The 15,351-nt window shown below is 43.5% G+C and overlaps 1 protein-coding gene across 1 annotated transcript; it reads right to left on the reverse strand.

Annotated features, from left to right (window-relative positions):
• Positions 1 to 2,166: 2,166 nt before the first annotated feature.
• On the reverse strand, positions 2,167 to 14,923 carry TXNDC8 (thioredoxin domain containing 8; the record flags this gene model as incomplete). The annotated part of the gene is made up of 4 exons (XM_081103148.1): positions 2,167 to 2,266; positions 3,190 to 3,255; positions 12,847 to 12,912; positions 14,867 to 14,923. 4 exons carry the CDS (start codon positions 14,921 to 14,923, stop codon positions 2,204 to 2,206), a joined length of 252 nt encoding a protein of 83 aa, XP_080959274.1. The 3' UTR covers positions 2,167 to 2,203.
• Positions 14,924 to 15,351: the final 428 nt, after the last annotated feature.

The following is a 15,351-nucleotide window of genomic DNA, read 5'->3' on the forward strand; positions in this document are numbered from 1 at the left end:
GAAACGGGCTCCAAGGAACGGCAGCCTTTCTTTGTGGGCCTTGGAGACGGATGGGCCTGGGTGGGAATCCTGACTGTCCGCCTCCTTGGTGGTCTTGGACAGCTCAAACGCCGAGTCTGTTTCCTGTGCACACTGACAATGCTAAGAACCTATTAGGGATGTGGTGAGTGTAGGAGGGGATGCAAATAGCATATGGCACGAAGAATGGGGTAAATTGTAGTTATGGTTTAGAGTCCTGGAAGTGCAAATTGAGACGTTTTGCTCTAAACCTCTCCAATGGGCTCTTATGTGAGATGAGGGCACCAGGTAAGATGACTGAAAATTTTTGACACTATATTTTGTTAAGTAGTGAGAGTGACTGCTAAAATTTAAGATAAAGATGGCATTGTTATAAGCCCAGCTGTATTATCTTTCTTCAATCCTTGGTCTCAGTTTTGAAGCCAGACAGCTTGGGGTCTAATATAGATTCACCTGGGAAAACCTGGGCAAGTCATTTAACTATGCTGTGTCTGTCCTCGCCTGTGTAAGAAAACAGGGGTAAAAGTAGCACCTCATGTATATGTAGCGATGTCCTGGAGCCAAATCTTAACCAGCACATAAGAGCCTTTTACGTACATCTTTTCCATACTCTGCAAGTTCAGGTTAGTAGCTTGAAATCTACCAAGTATTTACACTATAGTAATTGGCAATCACTACAAACCAGGACTACCCTCCCCCCCCCTTTCCCCCCCCCTCCCCCCCCCACACACAGCCAGTTGTTAAGTATTTACCAGTACACAGCTACTTACAGGATTGTTGCAGTGGTCAAATGAAGGATAAATGCAAAGGGCTTAGGGTATTGCCTAGCACTTAAGTACATAAATATTTATATACATAAGCATAGCTGGATATATGTCCTCTTGTCCAATACTTTTTGCTTTAAATTGTTACTTTGTTTTAAAATTTTATGTTTAGTATGGGACACAATATTTTGAGTCTTTCGAACCTCTTGCCTGTCTGGGATCCTTGCCATCCTCACCCCTATCCTTATAGCATGAGCAAAACTGTTTTATCCTGTGATCCTACCCACTGGCTAGAGTCTTCTTGAGGCGCAGTCTGGCTGGTCTCTTGAATGGAGGGATAACTTGGGGGTTATTCTCAGGGGATACTTTCCCACATGAGGACTGGGAAGTAAAGAACACCTATCCAAAACGACAGGAATGGTGATTCAGATGAGAAGAGAAAGAAGAGGACAGACACACTCAGAACCATCCTGGGCCCCCCACATCCCTTCTCTCCTCATTTCTATTCTCATAAAAGGCTGGATATATCTCTGTCTTTGGATTCTATCAACCAAGTTTTATTTTAAGGGACCATAACAGTGCTTGGCACAGAGTAAGTGCTCAATAAATATTTGTTGCATGGTAAATCAGTGCTGCTTTTTGCTTAAGCTAGCATGGGTTGGTTTCCGCTACTCTACACTCCAAAGAATTCTAACAAGGCACATGGATCCTAGGCGTCGTCAAAATCTCAGTCATTGATGGCTTGGGAGAGCTGGCTCCACGACTTACAGGCCCTGGTGTTCATCTGATGGCAGCCCCAGGGTGGGCGCAGTTAATAGGAGAAGCAGCCAACTTCTCTGAGCTCTAACTGTCTGAGCGATCTCAGTTTGAAAAATATGTATAGCTAGGAAAATTACTTTCTGGCTTTTGTTTTTGAGAGATTTAAAAAAAAATTATAGAATAATTTTAGAAAGGCAATGAGGGAGAGAAAAATGACACAATTCTAGCTAATACACTGGAAAAGAATTTTGTACCGCGAACAATGGCTTCATTGGGAGAAGCGCTATATATTTGGAGTGCCCCAGGGCAATGAGGCATTTATTGGTTTCTAGATCACCGAGAAGAATTCCATCTTGGTGATCTCTGGAAACCGTCCCAATGACCTGATATTATGATATTATATTGTGAAGGTCATAACAATATTGCCTAAGGGATGTGCTCAGAATAAGTGGAAAGGACATCTTAGAGAATGGGAATGACCGCAATCTCTGAGAGCTCTGGGCTATTAAGCGATTTCTCCGCGAGTTGCAAGAAGAAATTCAACCTGCAGCGCATTAGGGGAGAGCACAGTAGAACATTACAGTATTTGCTGGAAATGAAAACACGAACACTTGGCTGTGGGCTTTAAAATGCTGCCAGTGTATTTTGTCTTGGCGATCAGGTTACATTAGTTCTTGAATCTTCGCTTCTAATTTGCTAGCATCAGCTCCACAAAATTCAAAAATCTGTTCACAAATACACAAAGGTGAAATGTTCATCGGTTCAAGTAGTGCAAAGACGTTGAAGCTTTGAGGAGTTCTGTTCCTGCTTGTAAAAATTATCCTCTACTCATTTTTATCATCTACACAATAAATAGAAACACGCATTAAACACATTAAATTCATGATGCTTTAGTTGTTTGGCACCTTTTCAAAATCGTTTTACGGTAGTGTTTTGCCAGATTTTCAGAATTCTCCATGATATTCCTCTACACTAAGGTCTAAACCATAGAATGTTGTTGGCAGTGAGGAAACCCAGTCACCGAAATGTCTGAGCTGTAACCCATTGGTATGGAGGGCTTGTTAACTCACATAGAGGATTTTCTGAAGTCAAAGGACTTGGACTTCCCATCCACTGACGTTTGCCCAGGTAATGGTATTGCAATCATTGCTTCTAAGGAGCACGTTTTCTTCCCAAATGCTCGGGTCTCTGAATCAGGGTGCATTTCACAGCGGATGGGATGTTTTATTTGCAAGACTTTTCAGTAGCATATAAAGTAAGGGTGTACCTGTCCATGAGCATCTTATATATGATGAAATAGGAAAGCGAAAGATCTTTCTATTCATGGCTATTTCAGTACCAATCGTCTGAGGTAGTTGGAGAGAAGGAACAGTGTGGGTAAACTGAGGCTGGAACTTGCGTTTCCAGTGAGAGAGACTTTAGCAACCAAAAAAAATCAACAAAGGTGTTTGGACTTTGGGGTAGGGGCTGGAAAAGGTTAGAACTGACTTCAAAGCCTAGTGTGCGGCAGAGAAGAAACCATCCCCACATCGAATGATTCCGCTTCCCCAGCGTGAGTCTGGGGGCTGCCTGTGGGCACCATGGCTCATGCTATTCCTTAAAAGTAAACCCCTGTCTTGTCACTCTGTCTGGATCCCATTTCACTTACCGGCTTTCTCTCGACTCCACTTCTATAGCAGCAAATTGCTCTTTTGATTCTCGTGAATAGGGTTACCTAAGTGTGGGTGCAGAATTTCACGATTTATCTGGGTTGTCTGGTTTGTAGCCATCTCCTCTAAAAAAGTTCTCTTAGCCTTGGCCACCTGGGGAGGAGGGTGTCAGGAAGGGTCTGTACGAGTCTCTCTTTCCTAAGAGTCAGGTGGCAGCTGGGTGGTGGCTCTAGGAATGAAGAGAGTCCCATCGTCCTCGGAGGCAGAGCAGGTGTCCTGGCAAGAACATAGGCAGGGCGTGGCCACCTGAATGACCGACCTCGTCAGGGAGCAGGAAAAAGATACTACGCTGAGCCAAGTGACCAGCGCGCTAAGTGCATTGCCAGGAAGCCAGCGGCCCGTGAGGCAAGATGTTGCGAGAGAGGGGAAGGCTTTTCACATGTCTTTTCACTTGGAGGCAAGAGGACATCCTGGACGGCTCAGCTGGGGCTTAAAAGAGCGTCATCCGCTGCCTCTCAGCGACGCTGGGGCGGAATGCAGGGTGTGAGAGGTTTCGGGGTTCCACCACGGTCTCATTCCATCTTTCCCCAGGGGAGCTGGAAGCAGACATCCTGGGTCTGCAGCCCTCCTGTCGTGGCTTCTGCCGTAGATTCCTGTCCCTACCCCTTCTGCTGCAGGAGTAGTTTGACTCCAGTGAAGGCTATGTAACAGCTGAGCAGAAGAGAGACACAGGCAAGGAAGGGAGGGGACCTTCCCAAGGTGTGTCTGTTGCCCATGACCACCTCCATGTAATGCTAGACAGCCCCCCGGGCCTCCCGCAGTCCAAAAGAAGCTAGTTTTGGTGTCTTTATGGAAATATCTTCAGTGGATCTGATTATGCCTGCTTATCTTAGGACCTCGCCTACCGCCAAAGGGCATCATGAAGACCAAGAGAGTTTAGGGTGGATAAAGAAGGCTTCTTTTCTTAGAGGAGACTGCCCTCCTGCAGGGATGGCACCAGCTCAGGAGGAGGGGGAGGGGGGTGATAAGAATCCCTGAAGGGAAGTTCCAGGGAGGGGTGTTTTCCATGACCATGGAGTTATGACAGGCCTGCGCTGTGACACCAGGACAGCCACCAAGGGCAGCCACAAGTGCAATAAGAGCCGTGGTCACTGTGGAATTTGACCCCTTTCTTCTAGATACACTGAACCTAGTACAGGCACCATCACCCCGCCACGCCCTCCCCCCCCCCCAAATGTTACCTGAGCCCAGAAACCAAGGTCACGTTTAAAAAATTCATATCCACTCAGACAACTACACAAATTGTCAGCATACAGCTTGGAGAATTATTACAGAAGAGAATGCATCTGCACAACCAGGTCCAGATGGAGACACAGAGCTTTACCAGCCCAGACACTTCCCTCTTAGGTCCCTTCATCCCCCTTGAAACTCATAAAACACAATTCCAGTCATGCTATCCTTCTTTGTAAAATTCTTCAGTGTTTCTCTATCATCATCAAATCCCAGCTTCTTACCACGGATTCCTTGATTTTATCATGTCTACATTGAATGCTGCTCCCTACCATCAGCTCTGAACTCTGGCAACACTTCCTAGATGAATTCATTTAACAAATACTTAATCGGTTGCAACTGCTAGCCAGACAAAACAGACAAAATTCCCTCATGGAGCTCATATTCTAGGGATAATTTAGTAATTCTTTACCATCATTATACTATCATCAAACAATTCCCGACACATACTCATGCTATTTCATAACTGTTTCTTCCTGTTTTTCTCACTTGCTAATCTTTTTTAAAAAATATGTTTTTTATTGATTTTTTAGAGAGAGAGGAAGGGAGTGGGATACAGAGAGAGAAACATTGATCGGCTGCCTCCTGTACGCCCCCCTTCTGGGGATCAAGTCCCCAACACCGGCCTGTGCCCTGACTGGGAATCTACTGGGTGACCTCTTGGTTCATGGGTCAATGCTCAACCACTGAGCCACACCAGCCGGACTCATTTGCTAATCTTAACCATCCTTCAAGATTTAACTCATGAAGCCTGCCCTGAAGTCTTTCTCTGTGAGCTCAGAGTACCCTGCATTCCACTGGTGAAAAAATGATTTTGTTATCTTCCTTCCCCATGAGTCCAAGGATGGGAACTGTGCCTTATTTTTTCCTCCATAGGTTCAGTATCTAGCCCAGACCCTTACACCTCGGCACTCTGTGAACGGTTTTAGGCCTGAAGCGAGTGGAGCAAAGCTGATTTCTGGGCACTAAAGTACAGGTCTGAGACTCTGGGCAGTGCTAAGTTTCAGGCACTAGAAGGCTCACACTTCTCACACTGTGACCTAGTTGATTCTTCCTCGGCCCAGTATGCCAAAGGCAAATGTTGCATTTGTGGCTCTTTGTCTAGCACGGACTTTGCATACAGGAGCTTAATGAATGCAGTTCATGAAGGAGGAGCAGATTACTGAGAAGAGCTTATTTCATAGGTAGCTCTATTTTTTTTTTTTAAAGAGATAATATATACATGGCAACTAGCATATTCTTTCTGCCCAAATGTTTTCTCATTTTAACCTGACTATTTGGCTGTGTCTCTCAGAGGCACCCTCCACTCTGAAGCACTAGGGAGCACGTTTGCTTCTCTCTTCTCCATGCCTACGTTTTCCTTGTGCTGCTGGCACCCTCATGGTGACTGCTAACCACGTTTATAAGCTCAGTTCGCAGAGACCATTGGGACATGGGGTGGCTGTCCATGCACAACAGAAACACCTATGTGCAGTTAAAAAAAAACTTTCACTTGGTCATTTTCAAATATACATAAAAATAGACTAATGAAACAAACTCCCCGACCAGAGGCAGGTTTTTGTTTTTCCCCCCCAAAACATCAAATCTTCTACAAAACAGCTATTACTGTTACTAGGAGAATGCAAAGAGGCTAGAGTCAGTGGTCCCTTCCTAACAGATGGACAAATGAAGGAGTCTGACTACTGATGCCCTCATAGAATAATTATAATAAAATGCCATGGCCCATTGATATGCAGCGTGGTTGAGTGAATACTCAAGTTATATCTGGACTAGTTGTATGACAATTCGAGTATTTTTCAGCCATCTGTACTGAGTTCAAAACAATGACGACAACAACAGAATCCTCAAAGCAACAGCAACAATAACAACACAAACAAAAAAGCCCAACCAACCGGCCCACACAAGACATTGTGCGGGGAGAGCTGTAGAAATGTTTGTATGTACTATACAAGTTTGTAAGCTGTAATGACACGATGCGCTTTTTTTTAAACAAATGGTTTATGTACTAAGGCAGCAAGTCTTATTAACAAGCTGGGAAGGATATGTCTAACCGGAGAACTTTTAAGAGGCCCTTCACCTTGTATTGCAAGGTGGACAGTACTAATTACTGTTTGTTCCTACCTTGGCCATTTCTCTGACTCCACCCAGACCCCTTCCTCCCCTAGGTGTTTGTACACTTCCCCTTTGACTTTCACAACAGCCAGCCAGACCTTGCACATGGAAGCAGCTTAGTTAAGGTTTTTGGAGTTGAGCAAAAGCAAACCAAGAAGCCAGGGCCTCCTTGGAACAGTCTGTTTCAAACAGCTGGAATTTCTATGGATGTGAATTTAAGAGCAGAGCATGTAAAAGTGATCTATTATCTTTTTTTCTTCTAATCTACACTGTACCTTTTCTCAATAGTGAGATTTTAGTTAAATATGAACTTATTTCATTTTGTTGTAGCTAATCTCGAAACTCCGCCTATAAATATCTCTTAGAGCCTTGGTGGCATAAATAACGACTGAAGTGCTTTTCTCCTTCTATGTCAGAGATGGACAAACTTTTTTGGTAAAGGGGCTGATAATACCTCTTTTAGGCTTTGCAGGCCATAAATAGTCTCTGTCGAAACTATTCAAATCTGCTATGTGGTTCGAAAGTAGCCACAGACAATGTTTAAACAAATGGGCATGGTTGTGTTCCTGTAACATGTTATTTACAAAAACTGGTGGAGGGTTAGAGTTGGCTTTCGGGCCATAGCTGGCCCACCCATATTCTCCCCCATCAGCGGAAGCTGTTGAGGACACACAGGAAGCTCCCTTGAAACTCATAAAACACAGTACAGTGTGGCTCAGTACAGTGACTCAGTGCAGTGTGGCTTTCTCTTAAAGGGGAAGGGGGACATGAGTCTAAGGTGGGAATTCATTTCAAGCCACACTAGAATAGGAAAAGCAAATTTTGGACTCTGGCCGGAGGAGATGCCATGCTGCCCATCGCTGGAAGTATGGGGTGGGACGTAAGCAGGGTTTGGGAGCCATTTCCTTCAACGGCATATACTCCGTTTTCATGTTTCCACTGGAAAATCTGCACAACTCTGAAGTGCTGGGAAAATGTGCTTGTTTTTCCCTTTCCTGACTTTCCTCCAAATTGTATATCCCCTTCCTGAGTTCTCCCCAAGTTCAAGGCGAGCTTATCGATTAAACCCTGACAAAGGAAGGAGCTTGTGTCTAACTCCTTCCTTTTGGGGGTGTTCTGCCTAAGGGCTAGGGCTGCTCTCCCCCCACTGTTCTTCTGGAAAGCACATCTAAAGGGGGTCTAAGGTCTGTTTTCCACAGATAGGTCTGGAAGGCTAACGCCCTCGGGCCTCACTTTTGAGGATCAATAGTTGTGAAAAGCAGCAATATCTTCTTCCCCTGGCGGGTAAGTTTCTCTTCTGCTCCCCCAATTCTCCCACAGGTGGCTCACCTCAAGGTCTAGTTTTCAAGGGCTAGTAGGAAATCTGTTGATTTGGGTCCAAGCCATGCCCTTCAATTAGTGCAGTTTGGCACTATTGCTACTTATAACAGAGGTGATATTTGACGTTCCACATGACTCCGTGAAAGAAAAGAGTTAATGCAGCAGATCTGGGGGCTTAATCCTTGCATGTCTCCGAGAGAACAGTGATAGGACTCTCACCCCTCCTCTCCCTCCAACTGGCCCTCTGAGTGTTCCTTGTGTTAGTGATTGATGACTTTATTATAAACTAGAGGCCTGATGCACCAAGCTTTGTGCAAGAATGGGCCTTCCTTCCCCTGGCTGCCGGTACCGCCTTCGCTCCAGCCGGAGCCACCTTTCTGCCTTCGCTCTGGCCCGGAGCCGCCTTTCTGCCTTCCCACACTGCCCAGAGGCCCGGAGTGGCTGTGGTGGTGTGGGCTGCCTGTGTTGTCACCATGGTGATGATGCAAGCTTCCCGCCCCACCCCTGGCTACTAGGCGTCTGCATATGCAAGTTAACCCGCCATCTTTGTTGGGTTAATTTGCATACTCCCTCCAGATTGGCTGGTGGGCGTCACAAAAGTATGGTCAATTTGCATCTTTCTCTTTTATTAGTGTAGATACCTGGAGCGAAGGACTGGGACATGCTAGCTTATCAAGTTGCTTTGTGTAAACATCAATATTGATGATGTGTGCCTGGTTTTGTTTTTGGGGTCCCAAGTTTCCACTGTCATGGCTAGTTGTGTAGCAATGGTTGCTTAGCATGATATATCCATGTGACTAGTCCCCACATAAAGTCCTCAGACCCTGAGATTCCAAAGGGCACCCCTAAAGTAGCAACATTCCGCACATGTCCCTAAAGTCCATTGCTGGAGAGATTACCCCTGTATATGCCCTTGGACAAGAAAGAACATCAGAAGTCTGTGCTGAATCTTTCTGGACTCCACCAATGCATGTCTTTTTCATGCTGCTTTTTCTCTGTATTCTTTGCTGTGATAAATCTCAGCTATGAGTACAACCTGCTATTGAGTCTTGTAAGTCTTTCTGGAGAATCACCCAGTGGAATACTCCCATTTTTCAACAATTTAAAATTCAGAGAAGAATGGGACTGAGACTAGGGTATAAAATTCAAGGGGTGCCAGAAACTCAGGATTCAAGGGAAGGAATAGTTTAACACATCTATAATAATAAAAGCATAATATGCTAATTAGACAAGACATCCTTCCGGACAAAGCCAGGGCTGCGAGGGAAGCCTGGGTCCCGGGTGCCAGAGGGAAGCTGGTGCCAGCAGCTGGGGGAAGGAAGGCCTACTCTTGCACAAATTTTGTGCACCGAGCCTCTAGTATTTTAATAATATTAAAAGTTAATGCAAAAATCTATGATAAACAATACATCAAAAATTCAAATGAAGACAGGATTCTCCCCTACACTTGCAATATCCTGCCTCACTGGCCTCAGCCTAATAATCCCTGCCCTGGAGAAAAGAGGTACAAAGTCATTACTGCCTTTCAGTTGCTAAAGCAGAGAGCAGCACCTTTGGCAATGGCACCAAAGGTTGCTAAACGGTGAAGAATGGTTGCTGCACTTCTGTGACTTTCCCTCCGTCTCACTCAGTTCTTGCCTCCTCCAGCCAATTAACCTTTGCCCGTGGATCAGCTGCTTATGGGGCTGATATGCAACCCCTTTTAGGGATCTGCACCCTTCGGGACCTTGAAGACCACGTGAGAGTTCTCTTTTCCCTTCTCATGCAGAACCCGTCCGTGTCTAAAACAATCCTTAACAACTTGGATGCCATTGGGTTGGTAACTCCGCAATGCTAAGAACACTTAGCTTATTATAGGTATTCAAAGAGCTTTAGAGATTTCTCATAACAGTTATTTCCAAATTTCTATTTATTTCTATATTTTTCAGGAAGACAGGTGCACAGGGAGATCCTGGGGATCTACTAGCAGCTATGTTTTGTACCAAGTCCAGTGCTGGGGCACCTTCTGTACATTTTCATGACAATCATTCAAAGACACATGATACAGTCCTATTTTCCAGAGCAGGACACTGAACCTCAAGGTGGTTAAAGCATCATCCCAAGGTCACACACTAATAAGAGGCAGATCTGGGGGTCTAACCTACAGCTGTCTGACTCCAGAGATGGCAGAAATGAGTATCTGCAGATACTCTTTTTAGAGGGCGGGTCAAGCTCAACTTTCTATGAACTTGAACAGTAAGAGCAGCATTTGGGAGGTGATTTTCCAGGGACCACCATACTCCTCACTTCCTACTGCCTCCCCTATGGTCCCTGCCTGACGCTTGAGGACACCGAGTGTGTGACCCCTGCTTCCAATGCTGTCCTCTTTTTAGCACACAGTGTTGCTGCCTCCTTGGAATTCTTTTCACCTCTCTCCCTGCTTCAAGGAGGGTATTTGCTAGAAGTGACTTCCACCACCTCGCAAGGGCCCTGTGCTTCAGAAGCATAAAGGCAAACATTTCCTCCCACTTACTACAGAGCTCAATTCTTCTGAATTATTCTTTTGCGAATAATTCATTTACTAGCATCTACCTCTCCATATCTCATCATTCTCAAGAGAGGACTGAAGTGCATTTCGTTCTATCAAAGAATGAGAGGAGGAACCGACCCCAGACAGTGGCCCATATTCACGCAGTTGGCCAAGACTTGCTAAGACTTTGTTATTCTACCTTCCCCTACTCCGTGGACATTCACCAACTTTGGTCTGGACCCGAAGCCATTAACCAAGGGGGTCTATTGATCAGCTTCAGAGGCTCATCGAATACCCTAGAATTCTATGCACATTCTAGTTTATGTGCATTTTGCTAGAGAGAGTTTATAGGCTTTTAAAGAGGGTTTATAAACCGAATTTATGAACTACTTATAATAAAATACAGTATAAAGTTCCGGTTACAAACACCAGCCAAGGTTTTGGATGCCCCACCTGGAGGACACCACAGGAACGGACTTCTTTAAAACCACAGTTACTCTTACTGGACCACCAAGGAGCACACCAGGCGGGAACACACCCCCCCCCGCCCCCCCCGGTTTATTACCTGCGGGCGGCCTTGGCTGTCCTGTGCCCTAACACTGAGAGACAATGACAGCTGTTGTTTATGGGGCATCCCCGCCAGGCATTTGTTCAACCTCTGGATGGAAACTTCCAGCACCAAGAAATGCCCATTGTACACCATGGCCCTAGGTCATTGTTACATAGCTGAATTTGCTTTAGCTTTCTAACGTTTTATTTTGTTTATATTCTATATACCTTGAAGGTATTTGAAATGAGCTAGAATCAAGAGCAAGACAGAAGAACGAAACCTTGAAAGGATGATGCTGTGTAGAGAATGCCAGAAAACTGGCTAAGGGAGGCCATGGTATTTGAGTATCGGAGGTAATGCGGAGGGCCTTGGCAGCAATGGAAAAACAGAAACCCAAGGGATTCCCTAAGTCTTCTGATGGAATGCAAGGGAGCAGATTACATTTTTTAAGGGAGGCAGATATTCTCCAAAGTCTGTGATCTCAGAGGAATTGCCATAAGGCTGTTGGTACAATCTACATCAAAAATACAAGGGCGAATGGACAGTGGCTCTTTGCCAGTGAATGGAGGCCTGGAGCAGAATAGAAAGAATTCAGTCAAGATGTGGTGGATGAATGGATTGAGGAAGTAGAAAGCACCCTCATTTTTGAGATAAAAGAGGGGAAGACACAAATAATATGAGATGTAGGCGGGGGTGGTTACGAATGCATATATCAAATAGCTTCAATTTTCAAGTGAAAGCTCAAGAGAGGGAATAGGCAGTCTTATTTTTTTTGGAAATATTATTTAAATCTACTGGACTGATTATGTACAGTAAATACATACAAACAAATAGAAGCTGAGTATAAAATTCTACAGCTAGTTTAGCATATCAAGTGCTTTTATTCTTCATATTGCATTTATAATCTTTATAAAGTTTAAGCATGATTTTTTACTGTACATATATTCTTCATAACACTTTTTAATTGATACCATTTCATAGAGTAGATATATCATAAATTACTTAGCCATTCTACTAAAAAAAGGCATTTAGCTTCCTTCCATATTTTATTAGCAACAATGTTACAATTACTATACACACAGCTGTTTATCTTTCCTTGCAGTATATCTGAAGCAAAAGTTCCCAACAATGGAATGATGGTGTGAAAGGCAATTAAATGTTTGCTTCTCCGAACAGTGTTGCATAAGGTATGCACAATTATCAGTGCTCTCTGCCATATGTTTCTATTGAAAATTACCAGGGTTATCACACACCAAGTATTTCAGACATTTCATTCAATTAATATCTTCATGAGATAATGGACCGAGCGCTTAAAGTGTGTCAGGATGGGTCTAAAAACTTTACTCATGTTAATGCATTCAATTCTCATAACCACTCCATGAGGGGGAAAACTTAGGATGGTTCATGTTTTTACAGCCAGGGAAACGAAGATACAAAGAGGTTGTTAAGTGAGCTGCTAGAAAGTAGCAGCTCTGGTGTTTGGACCATGGAAATCTGAATCCAGAACCTGCCTGGTCCACCAATGGACTTTATAGCCTTGTGATTATTTTTGCTTAACATTTCCCCAACTGTTGGTAAAAACTTGTATACATTTGCATGACAATTTCATCATGTCTTTTTTTGTGAGATTCCTTTTGAAGGGTTCTGCCTCATATAGAGACAATAGTGGGTATTTCTTATGAATTTGGACATGTCAGAGGGTCTGAATAGGGAGATCTACTATAATTCATGCATTTTTTAACTCATTGCCAATATGTTCAGACACTGAACTTATACATTGCTAAGTGTTAAAAATAAATGCAGCTGTTTCATCCATTTTAGACTCTGATAGTTCTATAACCTCTTGCAACTTTGTCCGTTACCATGGAAACATACCTTTTTGGTTTGCTTGAACAACTGAAATGTGGGTATTACTCTGACGTTACAAGTTTGGGCCAAGTCCTGGGAAAGAAAAGAAGGGCACGGAGTCACAACTGTGGTGTCCTCTGTCTTTCCCAAGCATGGAACTTGGTGACTTCTCAGGAGACCGGTCTGAAAGCTCAGGGACAGCCGACATTTATAGATTCTCCTACCAACAACTTTTCTAACATATCACAGCTTCCAGGAACGTTACAATAGAAAATGACTGTGCCCAGCATTCCTGAGCTTTCTCACCCAGAGGGCTAGAGAGGTGAGAGATGGAAGCCAAGACAGAATGGATTGAATGACCAAATGAGCTCTGTTCCGAGAGTATACAGAAGACTGCAGAGAGTCCCAGTGGAACCCAGGGTAGAGGGAGAATATTGCAAACACAAAAACTAAAAGGAAGAAAGGAAGAGTAAAGGCATCTGTAACTCACACTTGAGACATGTGGTGATGTGATGGTCTACCATTTTAAGTATGACTTACATGTTTCCTTTACTTTTTTTAAACCTTCACTGACCATCTATGTGAAACTTCTGGAGCAAAAACCCAAGACAAATGCAAAAATTTCAGTTGTGTTAAACTATTATAATCTGCTTTCAATGCCAGTTTTTATTTATCTTGTTTAGAGTTGAAAGAAAATTGGCCACCCACAGGATCAACAGAATTTGGCTTTTCTCTATAAAATTCTTAGCACTTCATGTCACTAAATCTCTCCACAGCCACCTACAACACACACACACACACACACACACACACACACACACATTAAATTATAATTTCCATGACAACAACTAATAAGTAAATTGCTATTTGGAATGAAAATTGTGCATTTTGATTAACCTTAGAAGACAAATAGCTACAATAAAAAAAAGGCAAGCAATAATGCATTAGTGAGGATGTGGAGAAATCAGAATGCTAAGATGGTGCTGGTGGGGCTGTAAAATGGTTTATCAATTCCTTAAAAAGTTCAACATAGAGTAACCATGCGACCCAGCAATTCCACTCCTAGATATTTACCCACAAGAATAGAATACATATTAAAGGGCAGAATGGGTGAATAACAGATTTTTCGTTATTCTGAAGCTCAAATTCAACCTAAGGTATGCATAGGTCACTAGTGACTGTTACTTTTCCTCATTATAAATGAACAAATGTTAGGAAGAATAATTCTGTAGGCACACTGTGTGCATTATTAAGAAGGCACATTTTGATTGAAGACCCATGGCTCATTATTTTGGAAGGGAGTGGGTTGAGAAAGGAAGGCTCTGAGGACATAAGGGAAGGATTTCCTGGAATTTCTTGGGATGTTTAAAAACACTCCCCACAAAAAAAAAGATACAAAAAGATAAAAGTAAAATATATTAAAATGTGTGTAATGCTGCCCAGCTGGCATGGCTCAGTGACTGAGCGTGGACCTATGAACCACGTGGTCAGGGCACATGCCCAGGTTGCAGGTCAATCCCCAGTAGGGGGCGTGCAGGAGGCAGCCAATCGATGATTCTCTCTCATTGATGTTTCTATTTCTCTCTCCCTTTCCTCTCCTCAACTGAAATCAATAAAAAAAAATAAAATAAATGAAATGTGTATAATGCATTGAGTTAGAAATTGATGAATAATAATCTATTACAGGGGCGAAATCACTTTTTGCCTTGAGCCCAACTCCAGCCACCCGGTGTTGCCTGCCTCCAGCCACTCCGCTGAGCAGGTTTCCAGCAGAGTCCAGAGAATGTTGGGACTCATTAGTGGCGTCTGCTATAGTATGAGAGGGGGGAGGGGCGGCAGGACAGCCACATTTTTGCTGGCTTTTTGTTTGTTTTTTAAGCTATACAAAACATACAAGAGCATTACGAGGGAGTTTTCAAGAGTTTTCAATAGTTTATCAGAAAGAATTGTGAAATTCTACTTGACTTTAAATTGACTATAATCACTGAACCAGTGCTCTTAAGGACATTACAATTGGACGTTATGCGAAAGGATTTCAGACTCTTACCCGAGAATCGTCGACATCCACATTCGCAAACACTACATTTTGGTAATGCATAGACATTGCCTTGAAAAGTAAAAGAATAAAAATTTCCTGTTAGCTTAGTGTTAATATTAAACTACACATTAGAGGTATCTTTTGGCAAAACCAAGAAATGAACAAAAAGGTTGTTTAAGACAGCTAAGCATCATTCTGGCCTTACACTGCTGCCTAGAATTTGAAGCACCAAAGTCAAAAGTCAGGTGATGCCAAAAGCAAAGGTCCATGGTAGAACCAGAGTCTAAAAAACCAAACTGAAGACCAGAATTTCAAAGTTGGAAAAGTTCACAAAGCAAATAAATAATGAAGTGTATGTGGTCGACCCAGATACCCTGTGGGATGGAGGGAGAGCTGGTAGCTTTTTCCTAGGGGTGTGGGGGTGGGGATGGGAGAGATTCTATCTTCTGTGATCTGAAAACTACAGATCTCTGAACCAAATACTCAGACTCTGC

This window comes from Myotis nattereri, assembly GCF_964212035.1.
Source record: "Myotis nattereri genome assembly, chromosome: 12".
NCBI lineage: Eukaryota > Metazoa > Chordata > Mammalia > Chiroptera > Vespertilionidae > Myotis > Myotis nattereri.